This window comes from Caretta caretta, chromosome 6, assembly GCF_965140235.1.
Source record: "Caretta caretta isolate rCarCar2 chromosome 6, rCarCar1.hap1, whole genome shotgun sequence".
NCBI lineage: Eukaryota > Metazoa > Chordata > Testudines > Cheloniidae > Caretta > Caretta caretta.
The window spans coordinates 116,611,552-116,631,007 of NC_134211.1; the positions used below are offsets into that span (position 1 = coordinate 116,611,552).

At 41.9% G+C, this 19,456-nt stretch overlaps 1 protein-coding gene across 2 annotated transcripts in view; it reads right to left on the bottom strand.

Moving 5' to 3' along the window:
- Positions 1-19,456, bottom strand: part of MTHFD1 (methylenetetrahydrofolate dehydrogenase, cyclohydrolase and formyltetrahydrofolate synthetase 1) — a 70,481-nt gene that overhangs the window by 41,302 nt on the left and 9,723 nt on the right. Inside the window, exons 1-8 of one of the 2 annotated variants that reach the window (XM_048853597.2) lie at positions 18,638-18,722; positions 16,506-16,590; positions 8,107-8,166; positions 7,269-7,322; positions 6,775-6,911; positions 6,463-6,563; positions 5,926-6,062; positions 4,354-4,465 (exon numbers count right to left, since the gene is read on the bottom strand). In XM_048853597.2, coding sequence (XP_048709554.2) covers positions 4,354-4,465; positions 5,926-6,062; positions 6,463-6,563; positions 6,775-6,911; positions 7,269-7,322; positions 8,107-8,166; positions 16,506-16,586 — 682 coding nt within the window. In that variant the 5' untranslated portion in view covers positions 16,587-16,590; positions 18,638-18,722. Of the gene's footprint in view, positions 1-4,353; positions 4,466-5,925; positions 6,063-6,462; positions 6,564-6,774; positions 6,912-7,268; positions 7,323-8,106; positions 8,167-16,505; positions 16,591-18,637; positions 18,723-19,456 lie in introns of those variants that run through there. The other variant, XM_048853596.2, reaches the window with a different exon arrangement.

Below are 19,456 nucleotides of genomic sequence, written 5' to 3' on the forward strand. Positions count from 1 at the left end.
TTACACACAGAGCATTTCACTGAAACAAAGAAGAGGCTGAACTCCCACTCAGACGAGGGCTCGCACACATCGAAATAAAAGTTCAGCCACACGGCAAGCAGCAAAAGAGATAAAATAATCAAGCTGGAAAATGCTAGATTTCTTTGTTTCCCAAAGGGTAATTTTAGGGCCTGTGAAGTCAGACTGGATCAATAGCACTGTCTACCCAGAGACCAGGTAGAACACAGGCAGTCTCTACTTCCTTGAGGGTGCTGGGGCTTCCTTAAAGGGACACGAACCTGGGAAATTTCATAGAAGGCTCCAGATCACATGGTGCTTCTGGGAAGGGAAAGGAAGGGAGGGACCATGTGCTCACAAAGTCCTGGCTTTGTGGGAGCAGGAGGGGAAGCTGAGGGGTGATCCCACCAATCATTTAGCCCACTACACAGCTGTCGGAAATTGACCTGAATTGCAAGTACAGCTTTCAGTCACACTGGAAGCAGTGAGGGGTGGAGGAGGAACATGTTTTCCAGTAATAAGAAGCTGTACATTTCCCTTTGCTCTTCATATTTAGGTTAAATTAGATTTCCTGCATTTCAGAGCAAGCCGAGGCTCTGATCTCTTCTGCACTTAAGTGATTACATACTATAAAGTGTGGCACATGACTTAAAAATATGTGATGGAATTAGGTAGAACATTTAATCTTGCCAGCATGCTATAAATGACACAGGAGCTGAAACTGAATACTAATAGCCCAATTTATAACACAAATTACACTTCAATTTCAACCATTCCGAGTAAGTATCATGCCATACACTGGTTGACTTACATAGAAGAAATTCACCACTCTTTAGAGAGAGGACAGAGTTTTCCATTTCCCCCACACCAAGTTTCTTGCTTTGTTCAAACAGTTGGCAAGCAATACTGCAGTATCAACAGATCAGTGTCCAGTCAAATTAAACTTGAAATACAACTTAATCCCCCTCCTCCATTTAAACATCTTAAATTTCTATTTCTCTAATAAGTCTCTCTTCTCTATTTGGCAAAGGTTAATCTCACACACACACACACCCCTGCCCTTTCCCATAAATAAATGGTCCAGAATCCAATATGTGTTCGTATTTTTTTTTAATTCAATGTGCATTAAGTGAGGTTTGCAGGGAGAGTCACCTGTCTGGAGACAGAGCTCATTCATTTACTCAGCAGAGGGACTCAATTTTAGGCGCAGGACACCAAAATGGTGGCTTGCACTTTCGCTGCAAGAGTGGTGCATGTTAATGTCAGTGATTTAGAACGCAGAGGACATTACATGAAGAGGGATGTAAACATCTGGTCTGAAAGAAGTTTACACGTCCCAGTTTATCTCAAAGCAAGAAATCAGAAATGTTTAATTTTTTATTAAACCAGAAAGAAATCTCAATTAAGCAGTATTATAATCAGAGGGCCACATTTCACCCTTGGTTGCTCTTGTGCAACTCCATGCACTTCAATGTGGCTGTCCAACAGGAATGTTGGACAGAATATTATCAAAAGATTTAACAAATACTATGAAAAAAAATATAAAACAGGAGACTGAAAAATTGAAAGGGAAGTCAAAAAACAAAAGCAACTAAAGTCAACACTAATTCTACAACCACTGTTAGTGACAACTAGCAGTTCTGAAGTTTTGCTACATGTGTGTGTTAAGTGAGAAGCTTCCTTCTCCTGTTCAAAGCCTGAACCATGTCATGGCTGTTAAATCCTGTTTCTACAGCAACTGTTAGTAATCTGCAGACTTGCTGCCTGAGCTACAGAATAATTCAACCTTCCATTCTGAAGGGCAACTTGATTAGGAATGCAAAAGGCAAATAATGTAATTACATTTTCTTCTAAGGATGCCAAGGATGACTACAAATCATACCAGCAACAAAGCCTCAGTGCCTGAGAACAAAATCAAACAATTGATAAATTATGCACTCAAAACAAAACATCCTAATCTGTGTCCGATACACAGGCAAGGCAGAGAAGCACATTTTATTCTCCATTGTGAAGCTAAGTCTGCAAGATAATATAAATGAAGAGGAAATGGTGACTATTTTACCAGCTTTAAAATATTTTCCCTCTTGTGCTCCATGAAGTGGTCAGTTAGAGGATCTTTTATTGGCTGTTCTCCCCCAGTCATCATCTAACCCCCCCCCCACACACACACACACGCTGCATCTTCCTAAACATACAACAGATTTTCTTCACTGTTAAAATATCAGAGGACAAAAACGTTCAATAGCTAGAGGTCAAAGAAACTAAATGGTGGCATTTTATAGATATGAGACTACAAGGCTCCTTCCCAGAGTACACAGTGAAATCTGTACACCTGAAAGTGAACTGCTCACGTCAGGATAAAAGACTCAACATCTGGAAGGACAAGGTGGGTGAGGCAATATCTTTTACTGAACCAACTTCTGTTGGTAAAAGAGACATGGTTTCAACCTACACACAAAGCTCTTCTTCTGGAAGTCAGTTGTAAAGATATTTGCTGTTGGATGCTACTGCTGTACAATTTCACAGGGCCAGACTGATTCCCCAGGGGGTTAGCTCTGCACAGGGACATGCAATCATCTACTCAATGTTTCCTTGAATTTCGCCCTAGCAGTCCAGGGCAGGGTGTTGATTTGTCTTCTCCTTCGCTGAAGCAACCTGGAGTTCCAATCCCTAAAATCATGGATTCCAAGTAGTCTACTGAGGCTCAAGGACACCCAACACAGGGGATCTCTGATACACCTCCATCTTCCAGCTCTTCCATCCCACACAAACAGAGGCTCCCTAGGATCTAAAACTACCCCTTAAATGGCGGGTTCCAAACTGTGGAAAGGAAGCAGTGTAAGCAAGAGTCCCCTGTGGGATTTTTTGGAAAGAGGGCAAAGACTATGCTGATTCTGTGGCCCACCCCCAGTACTGCTCTTCTTTCCCCTCCCCACACAGAACAGAGGATTTCTGCAGGGCTGGAACAATGCAGATGAGGGGGCACTCCCCCATCTGCATCCCTTGGGCCAGGATTTGCTGTATCTCAGCCCTCTCCACCGAGGGAGACCAGTTATAATACAGTGCTGAAGCTAAACAGCTTCCTCTCAGTCCCAGAGCTGCAATTCACATTCTGTGCAGGTATCTAGCCGGAAACACTTACATCCACTGGAGGCCAGTTTGTGCTACTTTCTACCTAGCATTCAGAGCACAGGACTTCTGTTAATCTCAGACAATGGGCAAGCAGCAGCATACCCTGGGAAGAGCTTTTCTTGGAGAAGCTGACAAAGCAGCCACTGTTTCCCCTCTAGCATCATGATCCCACACTTCCTGGCCCTGGTTTCCCAAGGGCTCCACAGCATTTCCCTGGGGTTCTTTTAAAGCCTGTGATGAGGAGGGGAGAAGCCGGAGGAAGCTACAGAGTTTTGCAAAGCTTCTCCTACTTCTCCCCTCCTCATCACAGGCTTAAAAAGAACCCTAGGGAAATGCTGTGGAACCCTTGGGAAACCAGGGCCAGGAAGTGTTCAATACGGAATATTTCCACAGGATACATTTTAAAGCGCTTATCTGCTAAGCCTCATATCTCCCCAAGTGCGCCAGACTATAGAACTGCCACAGGTGATTCTATGCTAGGTTCAAACCTTTCTAAAGTCAGAGAGACTAAAGTGATCATCAAGGAAATCGGGACCAACTTCTCAGACATGCAGTCCAAACAAGCTCTTGAACGATGGCAAAACAGTGGGATACCAGGAACACAATGGTATTTCTATTTGCAACATGCTAACAGGGGAGGCTGCAATCTGCTTTGTTTTATGCATATCAAACATGGTTCCTGACAGATGGCCAACGTTTGGGTGGCTCGGCACAGATATATCAAACCACCACCAACAGCAAGGGCAGTTTTGTGTTAAGCAGAGGACTTAATGCTTTTAACTACAACAACTCAGATGTCATCTGCAAGAGGTAAGACAGCTGAGCTGTAGGCGAGAAATGTCTTTACCTTCCATTAGATAATTACATTGCAACAAAATGACTGATCAATTATACAACTACCTTCTTAAAAGCCCTGTGGGCGTAGGCATGATGACAGCTTGACTGTGACTAATTTCCCATATCATGTAATACCTGTAACTTGGATTAAAAATGAAGGGAAAAAACCAGAATGAGCCAAACCATCTGTTTCTTCTTTACAAGCGACAAAAAGTAGTTAAATTAACCCTTAGACAAAAATCCATAGCCAATTGATTTTCTGCCAGACCCTCCAGTGGTTTGCAAGTTATATTATGCTTCAAGACAATAGTCCTTCAAGTTTAAGTAGAGGTCTCCAGCAAGACGCAGCAACGGTGTAATACCCCCCACCCCCACACACATGCTTACCTGGTATATGGTTGATTCCACAGTCTATTACTACAGCACCGGGTTTAATCCATTCCCCTTTTACCATTTCAGGTTTACCAGCCGCAACCACCAGGATATCAGCTTTACTAACCTATCAAAATATCTCTGTGTCACTACAGCAGATACAAAGCAGGTCATTTTCGGTTTACTTTTAGTCATTTGCATATTCAAAAAAGCAACAGTGTCCCCAACACAAAACAAAAATCCTCCTGGAAGCCCAGGGATGGGTGGGAAGGAAATATTTCTATGGCTACTGTGAAGACCTCGTGACTGAATTCAGAGGCATGGAGTTAAATCAGGAGCACCTGGAGGTCACCTTTCCACCTCATGCTGACTCTATTTGATCTTTATAACCATTCATCTTTGTTAATGCAGGTCAGAGTTATATCTATTATTATTGTTGGTATTACAATAGCACACAGAAGCTCCAACCAGGAGGGGGACTCCATTGGGGCAGGCACATACACTGTACACTGATATAGTGAGAGAGAATCCCTGCCCTGAAGAGCTTATAACCTAAGGAGACAAAGGGGGCAGAACAGAGAAGCTAAGTGATATGCTCAATGTCACACGGCAGGTCAGTGGCAGAGGTGGGAGTAGAATCCATGTGTCCCGATTCCCAGGCAAGGACCCTATGTTCCAGCCCATGCTTAACACTACCGTACATTCTTTTCTTCTCCTCAAGTTAACCTCTAGAGTTTCCTACAGCAGAGCTATTCTTTTCCAAGTAGGCTGGTTGGAGATAGAGCCAGCACATCTCAGAAAGCCATCAACCATACCTCCTGCACAGGCCTCTAAACCACCCAGTGTTAGCAATCCAGTCTTCTGGCTCAAAATCATTATTAATTATGGATTTATTCTTTTAACATTCATGAGGTTGTAACACAAAATGCACTGTAATATGGCATGACCGCTCACTTAGACCATATTGCTAAGTCTGGCAGACCTAGTCAAAGCTCTATAGTTAAAGATGCAAACAGAAATCTGTTATGAGGGTCATTTCAATACTTCCTTCACCCCATCTAGTTTTTCATAGGAAGTAGTTATCTTTTTGATTTTTCTTTATATTAAAAGGGAGAAAATTTATATTTGAGATTTTATTAATACTTTGCACTTAAACCATTAATAAGCCTAACAACCTTGTGAGGTTGGGTCAGTTTTGTTATTCCCACTTTAAACACCATAGGAATACCCGAGTCCTGTTTTACAGTACTATAGAGCACTGCAGCTTTTCTGATCTGTTACACATTAAAACACATCCACTCTTTTGCCTGACTGCTGAAGCATGCCAATTGTCTGGAAAAATCCAAGTAGGTGTCAATACTGCCACCACACCATTGCTGTGATTTACTCTTGCTGTTGAGCAGGAAAATGGGACCAGTCTCATGAGCAATTTTAAAGACCTCCGTGAAAAGCTTTTTGGGCGTTAATCTTAATAGAAGCTTCTGAAGTACAGGCTTTTTTTCATCTTATTTTTTGAAAATTCATTTGTGGAAAGAGACAGGCATGTGTATATATTGTACAGGGTTTAAATAAACACCTTATCCTTACCTCCTCAGCCAGTGCCGCAGTCTTTGTGTGGCAAGTGGTTACAGTTGCATGGCTCCACAGTAGAAGGTCATGCATTGGAGCACCGACTATCTTACTGCGTCCAACCACCACTGCTTTTTTACCTGCAATTTGGATGCCTGAAACATAAGAAGATTCGGTTTTAGGTTAGCAGTCCAAACAACCTGGGCACATCCCAGCTGCCAATTAATTGAACTTTATTCCAGAGCCATTAGTCAGCATGGATCCAGCTGTGGCTCTTAGGAAAGTCAAAATTAGTCATCCTTGGCTAGAAAACACAGCTGTCCACGCAATGGGGCTTTGAAGGTCAAGAAGTGGAAGGTGAAGAGCTTTAAGAAGGCAGAGGGACAGGGGTTGGCACCTCAAGGAAAACTAGTGCTTTTAGAAAAGGCTATCATATACTGCACACTAAGTGTAATTTTACAGCTCATCAAGGGACTGACACACAGTGTACTCATCAATAATGAGGACAGGACTAAGGAGAACCATCAGTCCTTCAAATATACTTTAATTACTTACCTGTCTGCCTGATAAGCTCCATGCATCCTTTGGGTGTACAGGGGATGAAGCAGTCTCCAAGGTCACCTCTGGAAAGTTTCCCAGCATTGATGCTAGTTAACCTAAAGTATATGAAGGGAGGGGACAATGGTATGTATGTGCCAGGAATAGGATCTTAAAGTTACACTAACTGTTATTCCATAACACCAACATTTATATATTTTAAAGTTATTTGTTAAATTTAGAATCCTTATTTTAAACAGATAGTTTTAAAGGAAAGAGAGCAAGTTGTATGCAAAAACAATTACCCTCCAACTGCAAAAATCAGCTTACCCATCTACATCTTTTTCAGGGGCAACAGCATTGGTCACTTTCTCTGTACTGATGGGTTGATCTGTCTCGAGAGGCAATTGTACTATAAATCCATGAATTGCAGGGTCTTCATTCAAAGCAGTGATGCACCTCAGCACCTATACATTTAAAGTGGGGACAGGATAAAAACATTAAGAATGATACATTTAAACAAGTCTGGTGCAAGTACTTGAACGTTGCATTTTCTAGCTGGATAGACTTTGGGAAAACCACACACACAATGTTTAGTTCTCCCATATAAAAATATAAATTACTTGTGGATTTGTCTTTTCAGAAACATCTAGATTAAATTCTTTAAAAACGTTCAGCATTTGGTGATCTCTCCTTTTTACACCCCTTAAAGGCAAGTGTTTCTTTATATGAAAAGATAGGTCAAAGAAACACACACACATTTTATCTTTTTAATACCAAACCAAAATTAAGGGCTTCTTAACGAGACTGACCAAGTCACTTACCTCAGCTTCTGTTGCAGTGTTTGGCAGCTTAATGTGATTGGCATTGATCCCAATCTGCAAAAGAGAACTCAGAAGTGATCTGGTTTTCTACTTGACGTAAGAGGCACTATGTAAAAACAGCGTGGCAATCCTCTCATTCCAGCCCAGGACTGCGATAGAATCTATCATGCTTTCTAGTCTGACTGAGGGACAGGCAATAAAGTTCTGTTACTCAGAAGTACATAAACCAAAGAGAAGATTAGTACCCCGCTGAGTTAACTTTTCTGTTATTGTTTTTATTACCCTATACTGTAACATAGGTTACAAAAGAAAGAGAATCCCTAGTTATGGGATGGCAATTCAGCTTGATAGCAGCTGCTGTACTAGGACTGACAAAAAGGACACTGCTCTGAAATGCTAGCAAACAGCAACAAGACATCAACCAACATTTTGGACAACGGGCCAATTTCCCCTTCCACAAGACAGGGTGTACTGTAGCATACAGTGGCTGCAGGGTAATGAGCTGAAATGAAGCAACTGCAGGTGTATGCCTTAATGAGGTATAACGGGCAGGAGTCTAGGGGCTGGCTAAGCCAGAGGACAGAACAGTGCAGTGGGCACACGAAACTAAAAGCTTGTCTACACTATAAACATTTGCACCAACTAACTACACTGATGTTGCCAGAGTAATCCACACAGTGCAAGCCCCAGTTTATATCAGTGCAGCTTGTCTACATTAGGGGTTTGCATAGGTATAGCTATATTGAAGGCTTTAAAGGCACGTTTTTACTACCTCGTGTGCATGGGGTGGGGTGTATAATATTTACGAAGAAAATCAAAGTTATGATCTAGGCATTACCTCAGCAGCAGCCTTCAGCTTCATGCTAATGTAGATATTTGAATCATCTCGATCCCCAACCTAGAGGGCGAAAGGAAAGAGACAAGTCACAATGGAAAGCAGAGATACAGATAGACAGAAATATATATCTGAATTTGAATGACTGTTCCTTTGTTCAACTGTAGTTATATTACAGGGACAGCTTGACTCAAGAGTCTTCCTATAGCAAAGGGATACAGCCAGACAGAGCTAATGGGAAATGTCCTTTTAAGTGAAAGATAGGTAAACAGTTTGGCTAATTTTCTAAATAGCAGCCATTTATGCCTTTTGAAAGCCTTTAATATGGTACATTCCAAAGCAGAGAAAAATGCCCAGTCTCTTTCCTGAAAAAGTTAAATCTAAAATGTATTAACGTGACTTGCAAACACAGACAGTTTTATACCCAATAGCACTGCCAGGATTGATCACAGCCTTATTGATCACTGACAGAAGACAGCAACTTCCCATAGTGCAGAACACGCTATGTAGCGTTACAGCTATGAAGCACGGTTTAAGAATAAGAGAGAGTTTTTGGACACACCAATTATCAGAGGCTACATCGGATGTGAACCACTGCTGTGCATGCAGTGAAATCAACAACATTTCCACACTGAAATAGTCACCAGATATTTGCTTCCTCTGATTGAGGGCAGGGGTCCTGAGGTGGTGAGAAGACAAGGAATCACTCTTGACCTCATTGTCTGGCAGCATACAATACTGATATGTGCTCATGTCGAATTTCCACCAGAGTCGGAGCATGCAGGGAGGAAACCCCACCACCAAAAAACATCAAGATCTAAGCTCAGATACTCGGCTTCTATGTCAGTTCAAAGTAGGAGTTCAGGTTACACATACACACACAATTAAACCCCTGGCCTTCACCTCATTCACGATGCCCCTCTTGACACGGCAAACCTTGCTGCTGCACGTATTTAAGCAGCATCTCCCTTGCCTGGATACTTGTATCTAAACACACTAATATACCTGCATGTCCTTTAGTGTTGGGGCAACAGGTCAAGATCCTGACTGCACTGCTCCTGGGGGCTTCAGAAGGATGTCCATACTGGGAGAGATTCACTGCTAGCGGCGTGAATGTGTATCGATTCTGAACTGAGCTCATTTCATTTATGAAACACCCAATTACTTGATTAAGGCCATCAGGCAAGTTGGGCCTATTTGATATACACAGTCTAATTATGTGTGTATAGTCATGATTAATCCCAGTTTTAATCACATTATTAAACAATAATAAAATACCAATTTAAATGAATTAATAAATAAATATTTTTGGATGTTTTTCTACATTTTCAAATATACTGATTTCAGTTACAACTCAGAATACAAAGTTTACAGCACTCACTTTATATTATTACTTTTTAGTGCACATATTTGCACTGTAAAAAAGACAGACAAATAAATAGTATTTTTAATTCACCTCGTACAAGTACTGTACTGCAGTGGCTCTGAACCTTTCCAGACTACTGTACTCATTTCAGGAGTCTGATTTGTCTTGTGTACCTCCAAGTTTCACGTCCATTAAAAACGACTTGCTTACAAAATCAGACATAAAAATACAACAGTAACAATACAATATTACTGAAAAATTGCTTACTTTCTCATTTCTACCAATAATTATAAAATAAATCAACTGGAGTATAAATATTATACTTACAATTCAGTGTATAGTATACAGAGCAGTATAAACAAAGCTTTAGCTGTATGACATCTTAGTTGGTATTGACTTTGCTAGTGCTTTTTATGTCGCCTGTTGTAAGGCTAGGGAAATATTTAAATGAGCTGATGTAACCCCTGGAAGACCTCTGCGTACCTCCAGGAATACGTGAACCCCTGGTTGAGAACCACAGCTGTAATGCAATCTCTTTATTGTGAAAATGCAACTTACAAATGTAGAATTTTTTTCTACATAACTGCACTCAAAACCAGAAAATGTAAAACTTTATAGCCTACAAGTGCACTCAGTCCCGCTTCTTGTTCACCCAATCACTAAAACAAACAAGTTTGTTTACATTTAGGGGAGATAAACATCACCCGAAATTGAGAAAAGGCATTCGCATGGTACTGTTGTAGCTGGCGTTGCAAGGTATTTATGTGCCAGATATGCTAAACATTTGTATGCTCATTCATGCTTTGACTTTTTAAAAAATTGTTTACAATGCAAATATTCGTAATAAAAAATAATATAAACACTGAACATTTTGCATTGTAATTGAAATCAATATATTTGAAAAAGTAGAAAACATCCAAAAATATGTATAATACATTTAAATTGGCTTTCTATTATTAATAGTGTGATTAAAACTGCAACTAATCACAACTATTTTTTAATCGTGATTGTGATTTTTTAAAATCATTTGACAGCCCTAGTGCATACATATATATGGGTGCGTTTTTATGGATATTCAAAGGCATATATGGCAACAAGGTGCCCCAAACTAACGGGCATTGGGCATCTTATGCCACTTGTCTCTTAAAATTTCCACTGACAGTTTTCCAGCACCGCTGTGCTGTAAATAACCAAAGTCAAGATCAAAATGTAAGAGAAAGTGACGTGGGACACAAGCTTGTAATTCTTGGTATCAGGTGATTACAGTGCTGCCAGGCTTCAGAAAGCAGGATGCATACTCCAGCCTAATTTGTCAGAGAAAGACTCTGTGTAGCAAGAACAACATCAGGGAGAGCTGGCAAGACTCCAGCAGACAACAGGGTGAACTCCAGAAATGCTGCTCCCTAATGACTGGATTACAGATGGCGAACTCTGCTCCCCACATAAAGCTGTAACAAGCAATTACTACTACTTGTATTATTGAAGCGCCCGAAACCTGGCATCCCCATACAAAGACAGTGTCCCTGCTTGGAAGAGTCTGATGTCTAAAGAAAGGTGGGGGGCATGGAAACAAGGAAAATGGCCAAGGTGATGAGTGGCACTTGTCTTCTTGATTTTTTATCAAACTAAACAGCTCCCAGCTCCCACAGCTAGCTAATTTCTTGTACAGAAGCTACAGCAAGGATGGATCTTAAGGGTATTGTTGGGGGAGCAGCTTTGCAGACCAGCTCAGGAAGGCCATGTCTGTAGGGGCGAAAGGGAAGAAAATGTGGAGATGGCAGTGGGAGACATGAAGAAATAGAAAACATCTGTTTTTAGTGTGGGAAAGAGAATGTTCAAACTCTGCTATCAATGTACAGCTTGAGATTTTGTTCATGAACAAAATGGCCATGTATAGTACCCAATGTAACCTAATGAAATGGAGATAAATGCATGAGAATCTACACAGACCAGGAAGAGTTTCCCTGCCCACCTGCAATTAATTACCCTGCACTGTTAAATCAAACAGCTCCAAGGCAGATGGCTCAGGAAATTATTAATGGATATGGGATTTTGCAGCTGTAAAATGCTGTTTGCTAGCCTATGTGAAACAGACTGGTAACACCAGTCTAGTAAATGGGCAAACCTACCATAGAAACCACCATCACATCTGGCATCCTTGTAAGTCACAGCGACGCCAAGGACTGAATGGGCCATGAGGACTGAATTTCTCTGAGACAATGTAGGGTTGAGGTACATCAGAGGGGAATTCTGCACTAACAGACGTGTGGCAATTCTCCATAAAGGGCCATATTTTCAGAGTTTAATGTACCCACTCTACACACACCCATATCACATATCATTTGAAAGCTTACTTTATGTATGTTTAGATGAGATACGATGTGGAGCTGTCAAATGGTGCCCTAAACCTGTAGACAAAGTGAAACAATGCTCCCCAAAATAAAGGATAATTTTTTGCAGTTTCAAACACACTGCAACATTACTGACTACAGATTTTTATGTTTACATTAATTTCAACACCTTAACATGGTGTTTATTGCTCAGAGCTATCAAATGACAATGTATTAAAAGACTTTTATTGGCATTGCATAGGCAAGCTTTTTTTCCCCCCAGAAATGACGACGCTGTTTAGCATGTGGCAAAAATGGCAAATATCAACATTTTGCAATATGTTAAGATGACATGTCTTCACATCACGTAACCTTAGCTGTCCAAGTATCTCACTAGGGATAATAGTTTTCTATATTTTCAATTGAAATTTGCTGACTAGATCAGTCTCACTCCGAAGACTGTGCACCAACAGCAGTAGATTGCATGCCCACCGTTTGTACTGCATAGTGGGTAGACAGAAAGGTACGTGAATTCCTGGTTATGCGTCTCCATTTGTAAGCTTTTGTACACACAACATAGCAGCTAATCTGCCTGGTATTTGGTTTTAATTTGTAATTGCCTATGCATAAAGTACTAGCCTTTGAAAGAGTATAAAACTAGTTTTTTAATTAGCGTCACTTATCCACAGGTCAGTATTAGTGTTAGAAATTACAATACACAGCTTCATATTGGGCTTCCATTAAAGTGCTCACTAAACAAAAATGGCATTTTTGATACTAACATATAGCTCTAATTTGTATCTGATTTAGCACAAGTCTTATACTTGTACAAAATGAAAAATGGTGGTAGTAATGCTAACAATATACTTGGGGATTTTACCTCTACAGAGAAGCTAGAGTATATGAAGACATGGAGGATTCAAGCCCCTTAAGGCTCACATCAAAAAGAAAAAGACTCTCCACACAAAAAAAGGTGAAAAAATGTGTGATTTGTCAATAAATTCAAAAGAATGCAAAACTGTCAAAAGCCACCAGAACTGGACAGACGTCTGTGATGCTGGTAGCAGAAGGCATGGGGGGGATGAACTGTACTGATGGCTACTGAATGAGTTTTCTAGTTTAGATGATGGGGCATCAGCACCCTAATATAGGAGTTACTTTCAAAAATACACAATATGAATTTGGCACATGTCTCAGTTGTGCTGAACCCAAGAAAACAAAACAGACTCTGAAGCTGATCAGAGCGCACCTAGACAAATTGGAGGATTGGGCCAAAAGAAATCTGATGAGGTTCAATAAGGATAAGTGCAGGGTCCTGCACTTAGGACGGAAGAATCCAATGCACCGCTACAGACTAGGGGCCGAATGGCTAGGCAGCAGTTCTGCGGAAAAGGACCTAGGGGTGACAGTGGATGAGAAGCTGGATATGAGTCAGCAGTGTGCCCTTGTTGCCAAGAAGGCCAATGGCATTTTGGGATGTATAAGTAGGGGCATAGCGAGCAGATCGAGGGACGTGATCGTCCCCCTCTATTCGACATTGGTGAGGCCTCATCTGGAGTACTGTGTCCAGTTTTGGGCCCCACACTACAAGAAGGATGTGGATAAATTGGAAAGAGTCCAGCGAAGGGCAACAAAAATGATTAGGGGTCTGGAACACATGACTTATGAGGAGAGGCTGAGGGAACTGGGATTGTTTAGTCTGCAGAAGAGAAGAATGAGGGGGGATTTGATAGCTGCTTTCAACTACCTGAGAGGTGGTTCCAGAGAGGATGGTTCTAGACTATTCTCAATGGTAGAAGAGGACAGGACAAGGAGTAATGGTCTCAAGTTGCAGTGGGGGAGGTTTAGGTTGGATATTAGGAAAAACTTTTTCACTAGGAGGGTGGTGAAACACTGGAATGCGTTGCCTAGAGAGGTGGTGGAATCTCCTTCCTTAGAAGTTTTTAAGGTCAGGCTTGACAAAGCCCTGGCTGGGATGATTTAATTGGGGATGGGTCCTGCTTTTGAGCAGGGGGTTGGACTAGATGACCTCCTGAGGTCCCTTCCAACCCTGATATTCTATGATTCTATGGTCACTGCTTCTATAGCCACCAGAGCAAACATGTCCTCCAACTATCAGTCCTGTTGTAGTGTTTCCTTGAGAGAAAACACACACAAAATACAAGACGACACTTCTTAAAATAGAAACATTTGAGTAAGCAACCAATCTAAGAGATGCAGCACTTCAACAAGGAGATGACGACATGTTGCGCAGGACATCTGTGGAAGGCTTGACTGGTAAGGATGCAGTTTACCACTCAACATGCATTTCTTCCTACTCGAGCAAAACAAATAAAGCAAAACCATCTAGTTACACTCCAACAATACAGTCATCTTAGGACACTGCATTTTATCAGCTGATTGAAGAAATAGATAATTATCCTGTGTACAACAAAGAGGCTCTTCTCCTGGCTAAGCTGCTAAAAAAATATAAAGCCCTACTTCATTCAGATGTAGAAACTGCAAGCTATTCCAGTAGCAAATTACCGGCAAGATTAGAAAACACCATGGCCTGCAATTTCTTACCATGCACACCATGGACAAGGCTAGTCTACCATTGTGCTATGCAGTGCAATAATACTAGCTGATGCTATCCAAGCTGCTAATAATCTGAAGAATGAATTTAAGTCTTCCAGATGTTTTGTGGATGTTCTTCTGGCGAGTGAGCCTGATAAATAGCTTTCAAATTAACAAGTGGTTTTGTATAATGCTGCTTCAATCCTCCGGTCTGGAACAGCCAAAATGAAAGTGTCAGAATGTTAAATGAAGCCAGGTGATTGCAGTGTACAGCGGTCAGCTACTTTTGTGCCCCAGCTGGTGAAGAGTTTTGTATTTTGGTTGATAGATAAAGATAGAGAGGCAGATAATTCAGCCACCCTCAGTAGGGCTTTATATTGTACCCTCAGCAGGGCTTTATACTGCACCCTCAGCAAGTTTGCAGACGACACTAAACTGGGAGGAATGGTAGATACACTGGAGGGTAGGGATAGGATACAGAGGGACCTAGACAAATTAGAGGATTGGGCCAAAAGAAATCTGAGGAGGTTCAACAAGGACAGGTGCAGAGTCCTGCACTTAGGACAGAAGAATCCCATGCCCTGCTACAGACTCGGGACAGAGTGGCTAGGCAGCAGTTCTGCAGAAAAGGACATAGGGGTTCCAGTGACGAGAAGATGGATATGAGTCAACAGAGTGCCCTTGTTGCCAAGAAGGCTAACGGCATTTTGGGCTGTATAAGTAGGAGCATTGCCAGGGGATCGAGGGACGTGATCATTCCCCTCTATTCGGCATTGGTGAGGCCTCATCTGGAATAGCGTGTCCAGTTTTGGGCCCAAAACTACAAGAAGGATGTGGAAAAACTGGAAAGCGTCCAGCGGAGGGCAACAAAAATGATTAGGGGGCTGGAGCACATGACTGATGAGGAGAGGCTGAGGGAACTGGGATTATTTAGTCTGCAGAAGAGAAGAATGAGGGGATTTGATAGCTGCTTTCAAACTACCTGAAAGGGGGTTCCAAAGAGGATGGATCTAATGTTTTCAGTGGTACCAGATGACAGAACAAGGAGTAATGGTCTCAAGTTGCAGTGGGGGAGGGTTGGATATTAGGAAAAACTTTTTCACTAGGAGGGTGGTGAAGCACTGGAATGGGTTACTTAGGGAGGTGATAGAATCTCCTTCCTTAGAGGTTTTTAAGGTCAGGCTTGACAAAGCCCTGCCTGGGATGATTTAGTTGGGGATTGGTCCTGCTTTGAGCAGGAGGTTGGACAGATGACATCCTGAGGTCCCTTCCAACCCTGATATTCTATGTTTCTAATAGACAGATAAATGAGGGTGGACAAGGACAGAGACCACTTCTGTAAACATTCATTTCAAATCCCATAAATTCTCTCCACCCACAGCATTCATTCCTGTGACATGACAGCTGCTCTTTACACCTACTCAATTTGAGATTGAAAAATGCTTCTGACCAGATAACTTCTATTTTTCACAACAGCACCGAAGACGCTGCATTCTGCCAAATGTATAGGCCTGCACTTTTACTCATGCTAATATTCCCATTTGGGCTTGCAGGATGGCTTTTATGTTTGGATGGGTGCCATGGAAAAGCCAGACTACAGCTCGCAGAGTTTTGTTACATTCACAGTAACTAAACTTTTTCATGTTAGATTCTCTTTCACATTCCCTAGCAGCAAGAACTGAGTCAATCACCCTAATCATCACATCATTAAGTTGATTTCTGATGCAACAACCTATGTTTGTGGGAATTACAAAAGCAGGTATATCTTGCGGTCATATAAGGTAAAAAGACGTGAAACAGAGTCTACTAGTGAGGTTTGCTGTTAGTAGATAATACAGGATTTGTGTAGCAGTCTATACTTGTGAAGTGTTTTCACATTAAAAGAAGAAGAATGAAAACAAATCAAACCAGATTGAGGGGAAGGTCAGACAGGTTCGGGGAGAGGGGGCGTGACTTTTCCTGGACCCCAGTAACAGACACACAGATAATCACATTGCTACACTGTGTTCAGTAGGAATTTTTGTTTTAAAGCATTATTTTGCTGAGTCATTTCAGATGAAGACAATCAGTTTTCCATGGTCTTACAATTAGCATTACAGAGCAGAACGGCTTTTTCATTTTTTTTTTGTTTTTAAAGAAGGCAACAATACCTGCAAAATTGCAAGCCCTGGTCTGAATCCAGGGACTCTCTCCTTCATCTGAGCAACTTGAGTCTTCAGTCTCTCTCTCATTTGCCTGGGATGGGAGGGGAAAAACAGAAATTAACCAAGAAATTGGGCTTTTGAAAATCCCACCCTATACTTCCAAGTTCTCTCATCCTCACAGCAGTTGCATGGCACTCAAGAGACACAGGAAAAATAAAAAGGTTTAAAGCATGGAATTGAAATTCCAGACAGTCACCAGGGTGTGTTGATTCCCAATCCCAAAATGTACGACCACACCTGTCTGCAGCCCGCTCTATTCAGTACCTTACCAACCAGTTTCATGGGAGAGAATGATCAGAATAGTCTAAAGCAAGTCAAAATAGAAGGAGGTTTCTAAGGCCCAGACCCTCAAAGGTATTCAGGTAACTAACTTCGACAGAAATCGATGGGAATTAGGTGAGCATCTGGCTTAAGTGAACAGCTACTGGTAATAGGATGAGCACCCCAGTTACTCATGACTACCAAGGCAGTTATTCAGCTACCAAGACCAACAATAAACTTCATGGCCTAAGATTTTAGTCCTTCATCCAGATGCTGGGCAAAAGATATAAGGTTTCAGTTTACTGGTGGTACACTCAGGGTTTTGCTAGGCCTGCCTACTACCTACTTCTCACCGAGTATACGTTTATGATCGACCCACAGTTTTCCCATGAGGGAGGTCTGTGTGGGTGCCAAACATCTGATGGGTGAAACACACAGAACTCCATTATATATGTGTCTACAGCCATGGATACGATACTGGACAGAAGAATGCTGCTGCAGTTCCCAAACTAGTGCCAGCACTTCCCTAGCTGACAGGGATCTTGTGAGCGTCAGTTTATGTCTGTTAAGTGCTCAGATGCCATGGTGATAGGTGTTACAAGGAAAAACACTAAATAAAATAATCAGGGACAAGGTCACCATTAACAGGAACCCTGCTAAGTCTTAGACATGTGATCATGCAGGGCCAGAGCCTGAGCCACAGCTCCAGCTCCAATGCCCCACTCCCACGGCAGAAATGGAAAGGAGCTCCCCCAGTATGGCAGCACGGGATTCCTGCTGCAGAAGGGAATTCCAGGGTGATGTAAAGCCAGTGGAGCCAGCACTAACCCCAGGGAGGCCAGAGGCAAGAAAGGACATGATCAGAGCACACTGCCCTCCTGCAACTTGGGCTTGTTGGAACCACCCTTGAGGCAGCTCTAACTTGCACTGGAGGGGAACAAACCAGCTTGATGCTGCCTCTGAGATCAAGCAGAGAGTGGAAAAGTTGCAGGAGCACAGGTGCACCCAAGGGTCTGGCTGAATTTAAGTACATAAGAATGGCCATACTGGGTCAGACCAAAGCTCCATCTAGCCCAGCATCTGGTCTTCCGACAGTGGCCAATGCCAAGTTCCCCAGAAGTACAGAACAGAACAGATAATCATCAAGTGATCCATCCCTTCGCCCATTCCCAGCTTCTGGCAAACAGAGGCTAGGGACACCATCCCTGGTCCTCCTGGCTAATAGCCATTGATGGATCTATCCTCCATGAATTTATCTATTTCTTTTTTGACCCGTTATAGTCTTGGCCTTCACAACATCCTCTGGCAAGGAGTTCCACAGGTTGACTGTGCATTGTGTGAAAAAATACTTCCTTTTGTTGTTTTAAACCTGCTGCCTATTAATTTCATTTGGTGGCCCCTAGTTCTTGTGTTATGAGAAGGAGTAAACAACAGGAGACTCTAGTAGAAGAGTTTTGTTTTCATCCCACTTTTAAAATAATTGTTTAGGTCCTGGCTTTCATGCAGGTCTCAACACAGCCTCCACTACCAACTGTGATGCTTACAAAACACTCAGCAATGGTTAGGTACTGGTCTGCTGTGGCAGTTTTTCAGGCTGATCAGTATCATTGATTTCCTTGTGCTTCATCTGTTTGAGCCCCCTGTTGCCTATATGTACACTGAGACTGTAGGCTCTTTGGGGCAGGCACTGTCTTTTTTATGCCAGGACAGTGCCTAGCACAACTGGGCCCTGGTCTCTAGGTGCTATCACAGTAATAAAAATTCTGCTGGCACAGTTAATTACACTTGAAATTGTACTTATTTAGATGCCTGTTCACCTGATCGTGGGTGCCCTGAGATCAAGGTACCATAAGTTGTGTCCACAGACTGAAAAGGTGATTTTGGAAAGGCTGAGCTTCAGAGTCACTCAGATCCTCGTGATAGGTGGCAATATAAAATCCTAAGAAAATCAAAACAAACATTCATCCCCACTGGACTGGGACTTTCAGGAGACCTGGGTTCTATTCCTGGCTTAAGCACAGGCCTGGTCAGTGACCTTGGGCAAGTCACTTCACCACTCTGTACCTCAGTTTCCCCAGCTGGATAAAAACCTGGACCCCCTTTAAGTGCTTTGAGACCTACTGATAAAAAAAATGCTATATAAGAGCTATGCTTTATTATAATCTCATCTTATCTTTATAAAGCAGCTAAATATTGCATAATCATCTTACTACTGATAAATACGAAAGTATTTTAAAGATACATGCTTGTTAAAGGAAACACCCCTGAGATTACTTTTGTTGGAAACAAAGTTTTTGTACGATGCCGATGAACCCCAAAATGCTCTGAGAGTCATGAAGCTAACACAGGATGTGGTAAATTACTGCACTGGCAAACAGCTAGGGTCCTGATCCTGCAAAAACTCAAGAGCTTAATTTTGCGCATCCAAGTCACCCAAATTGGATTACTCATACATACAGTTAAGCACATGCTTAAGCATGTGCAGAAACAAGATCTAAACTGTAAAGTATACGGTACTTTAGAAGTCTTCAGTGCAGATATGTCAACTTTGTAAAGTTAAGACCCAATCCAACTCTCACTGAAAACTTTGTTTCCCTCTACCTTCTTAACAAGAGGATTTCAGAATATTGTGGTAT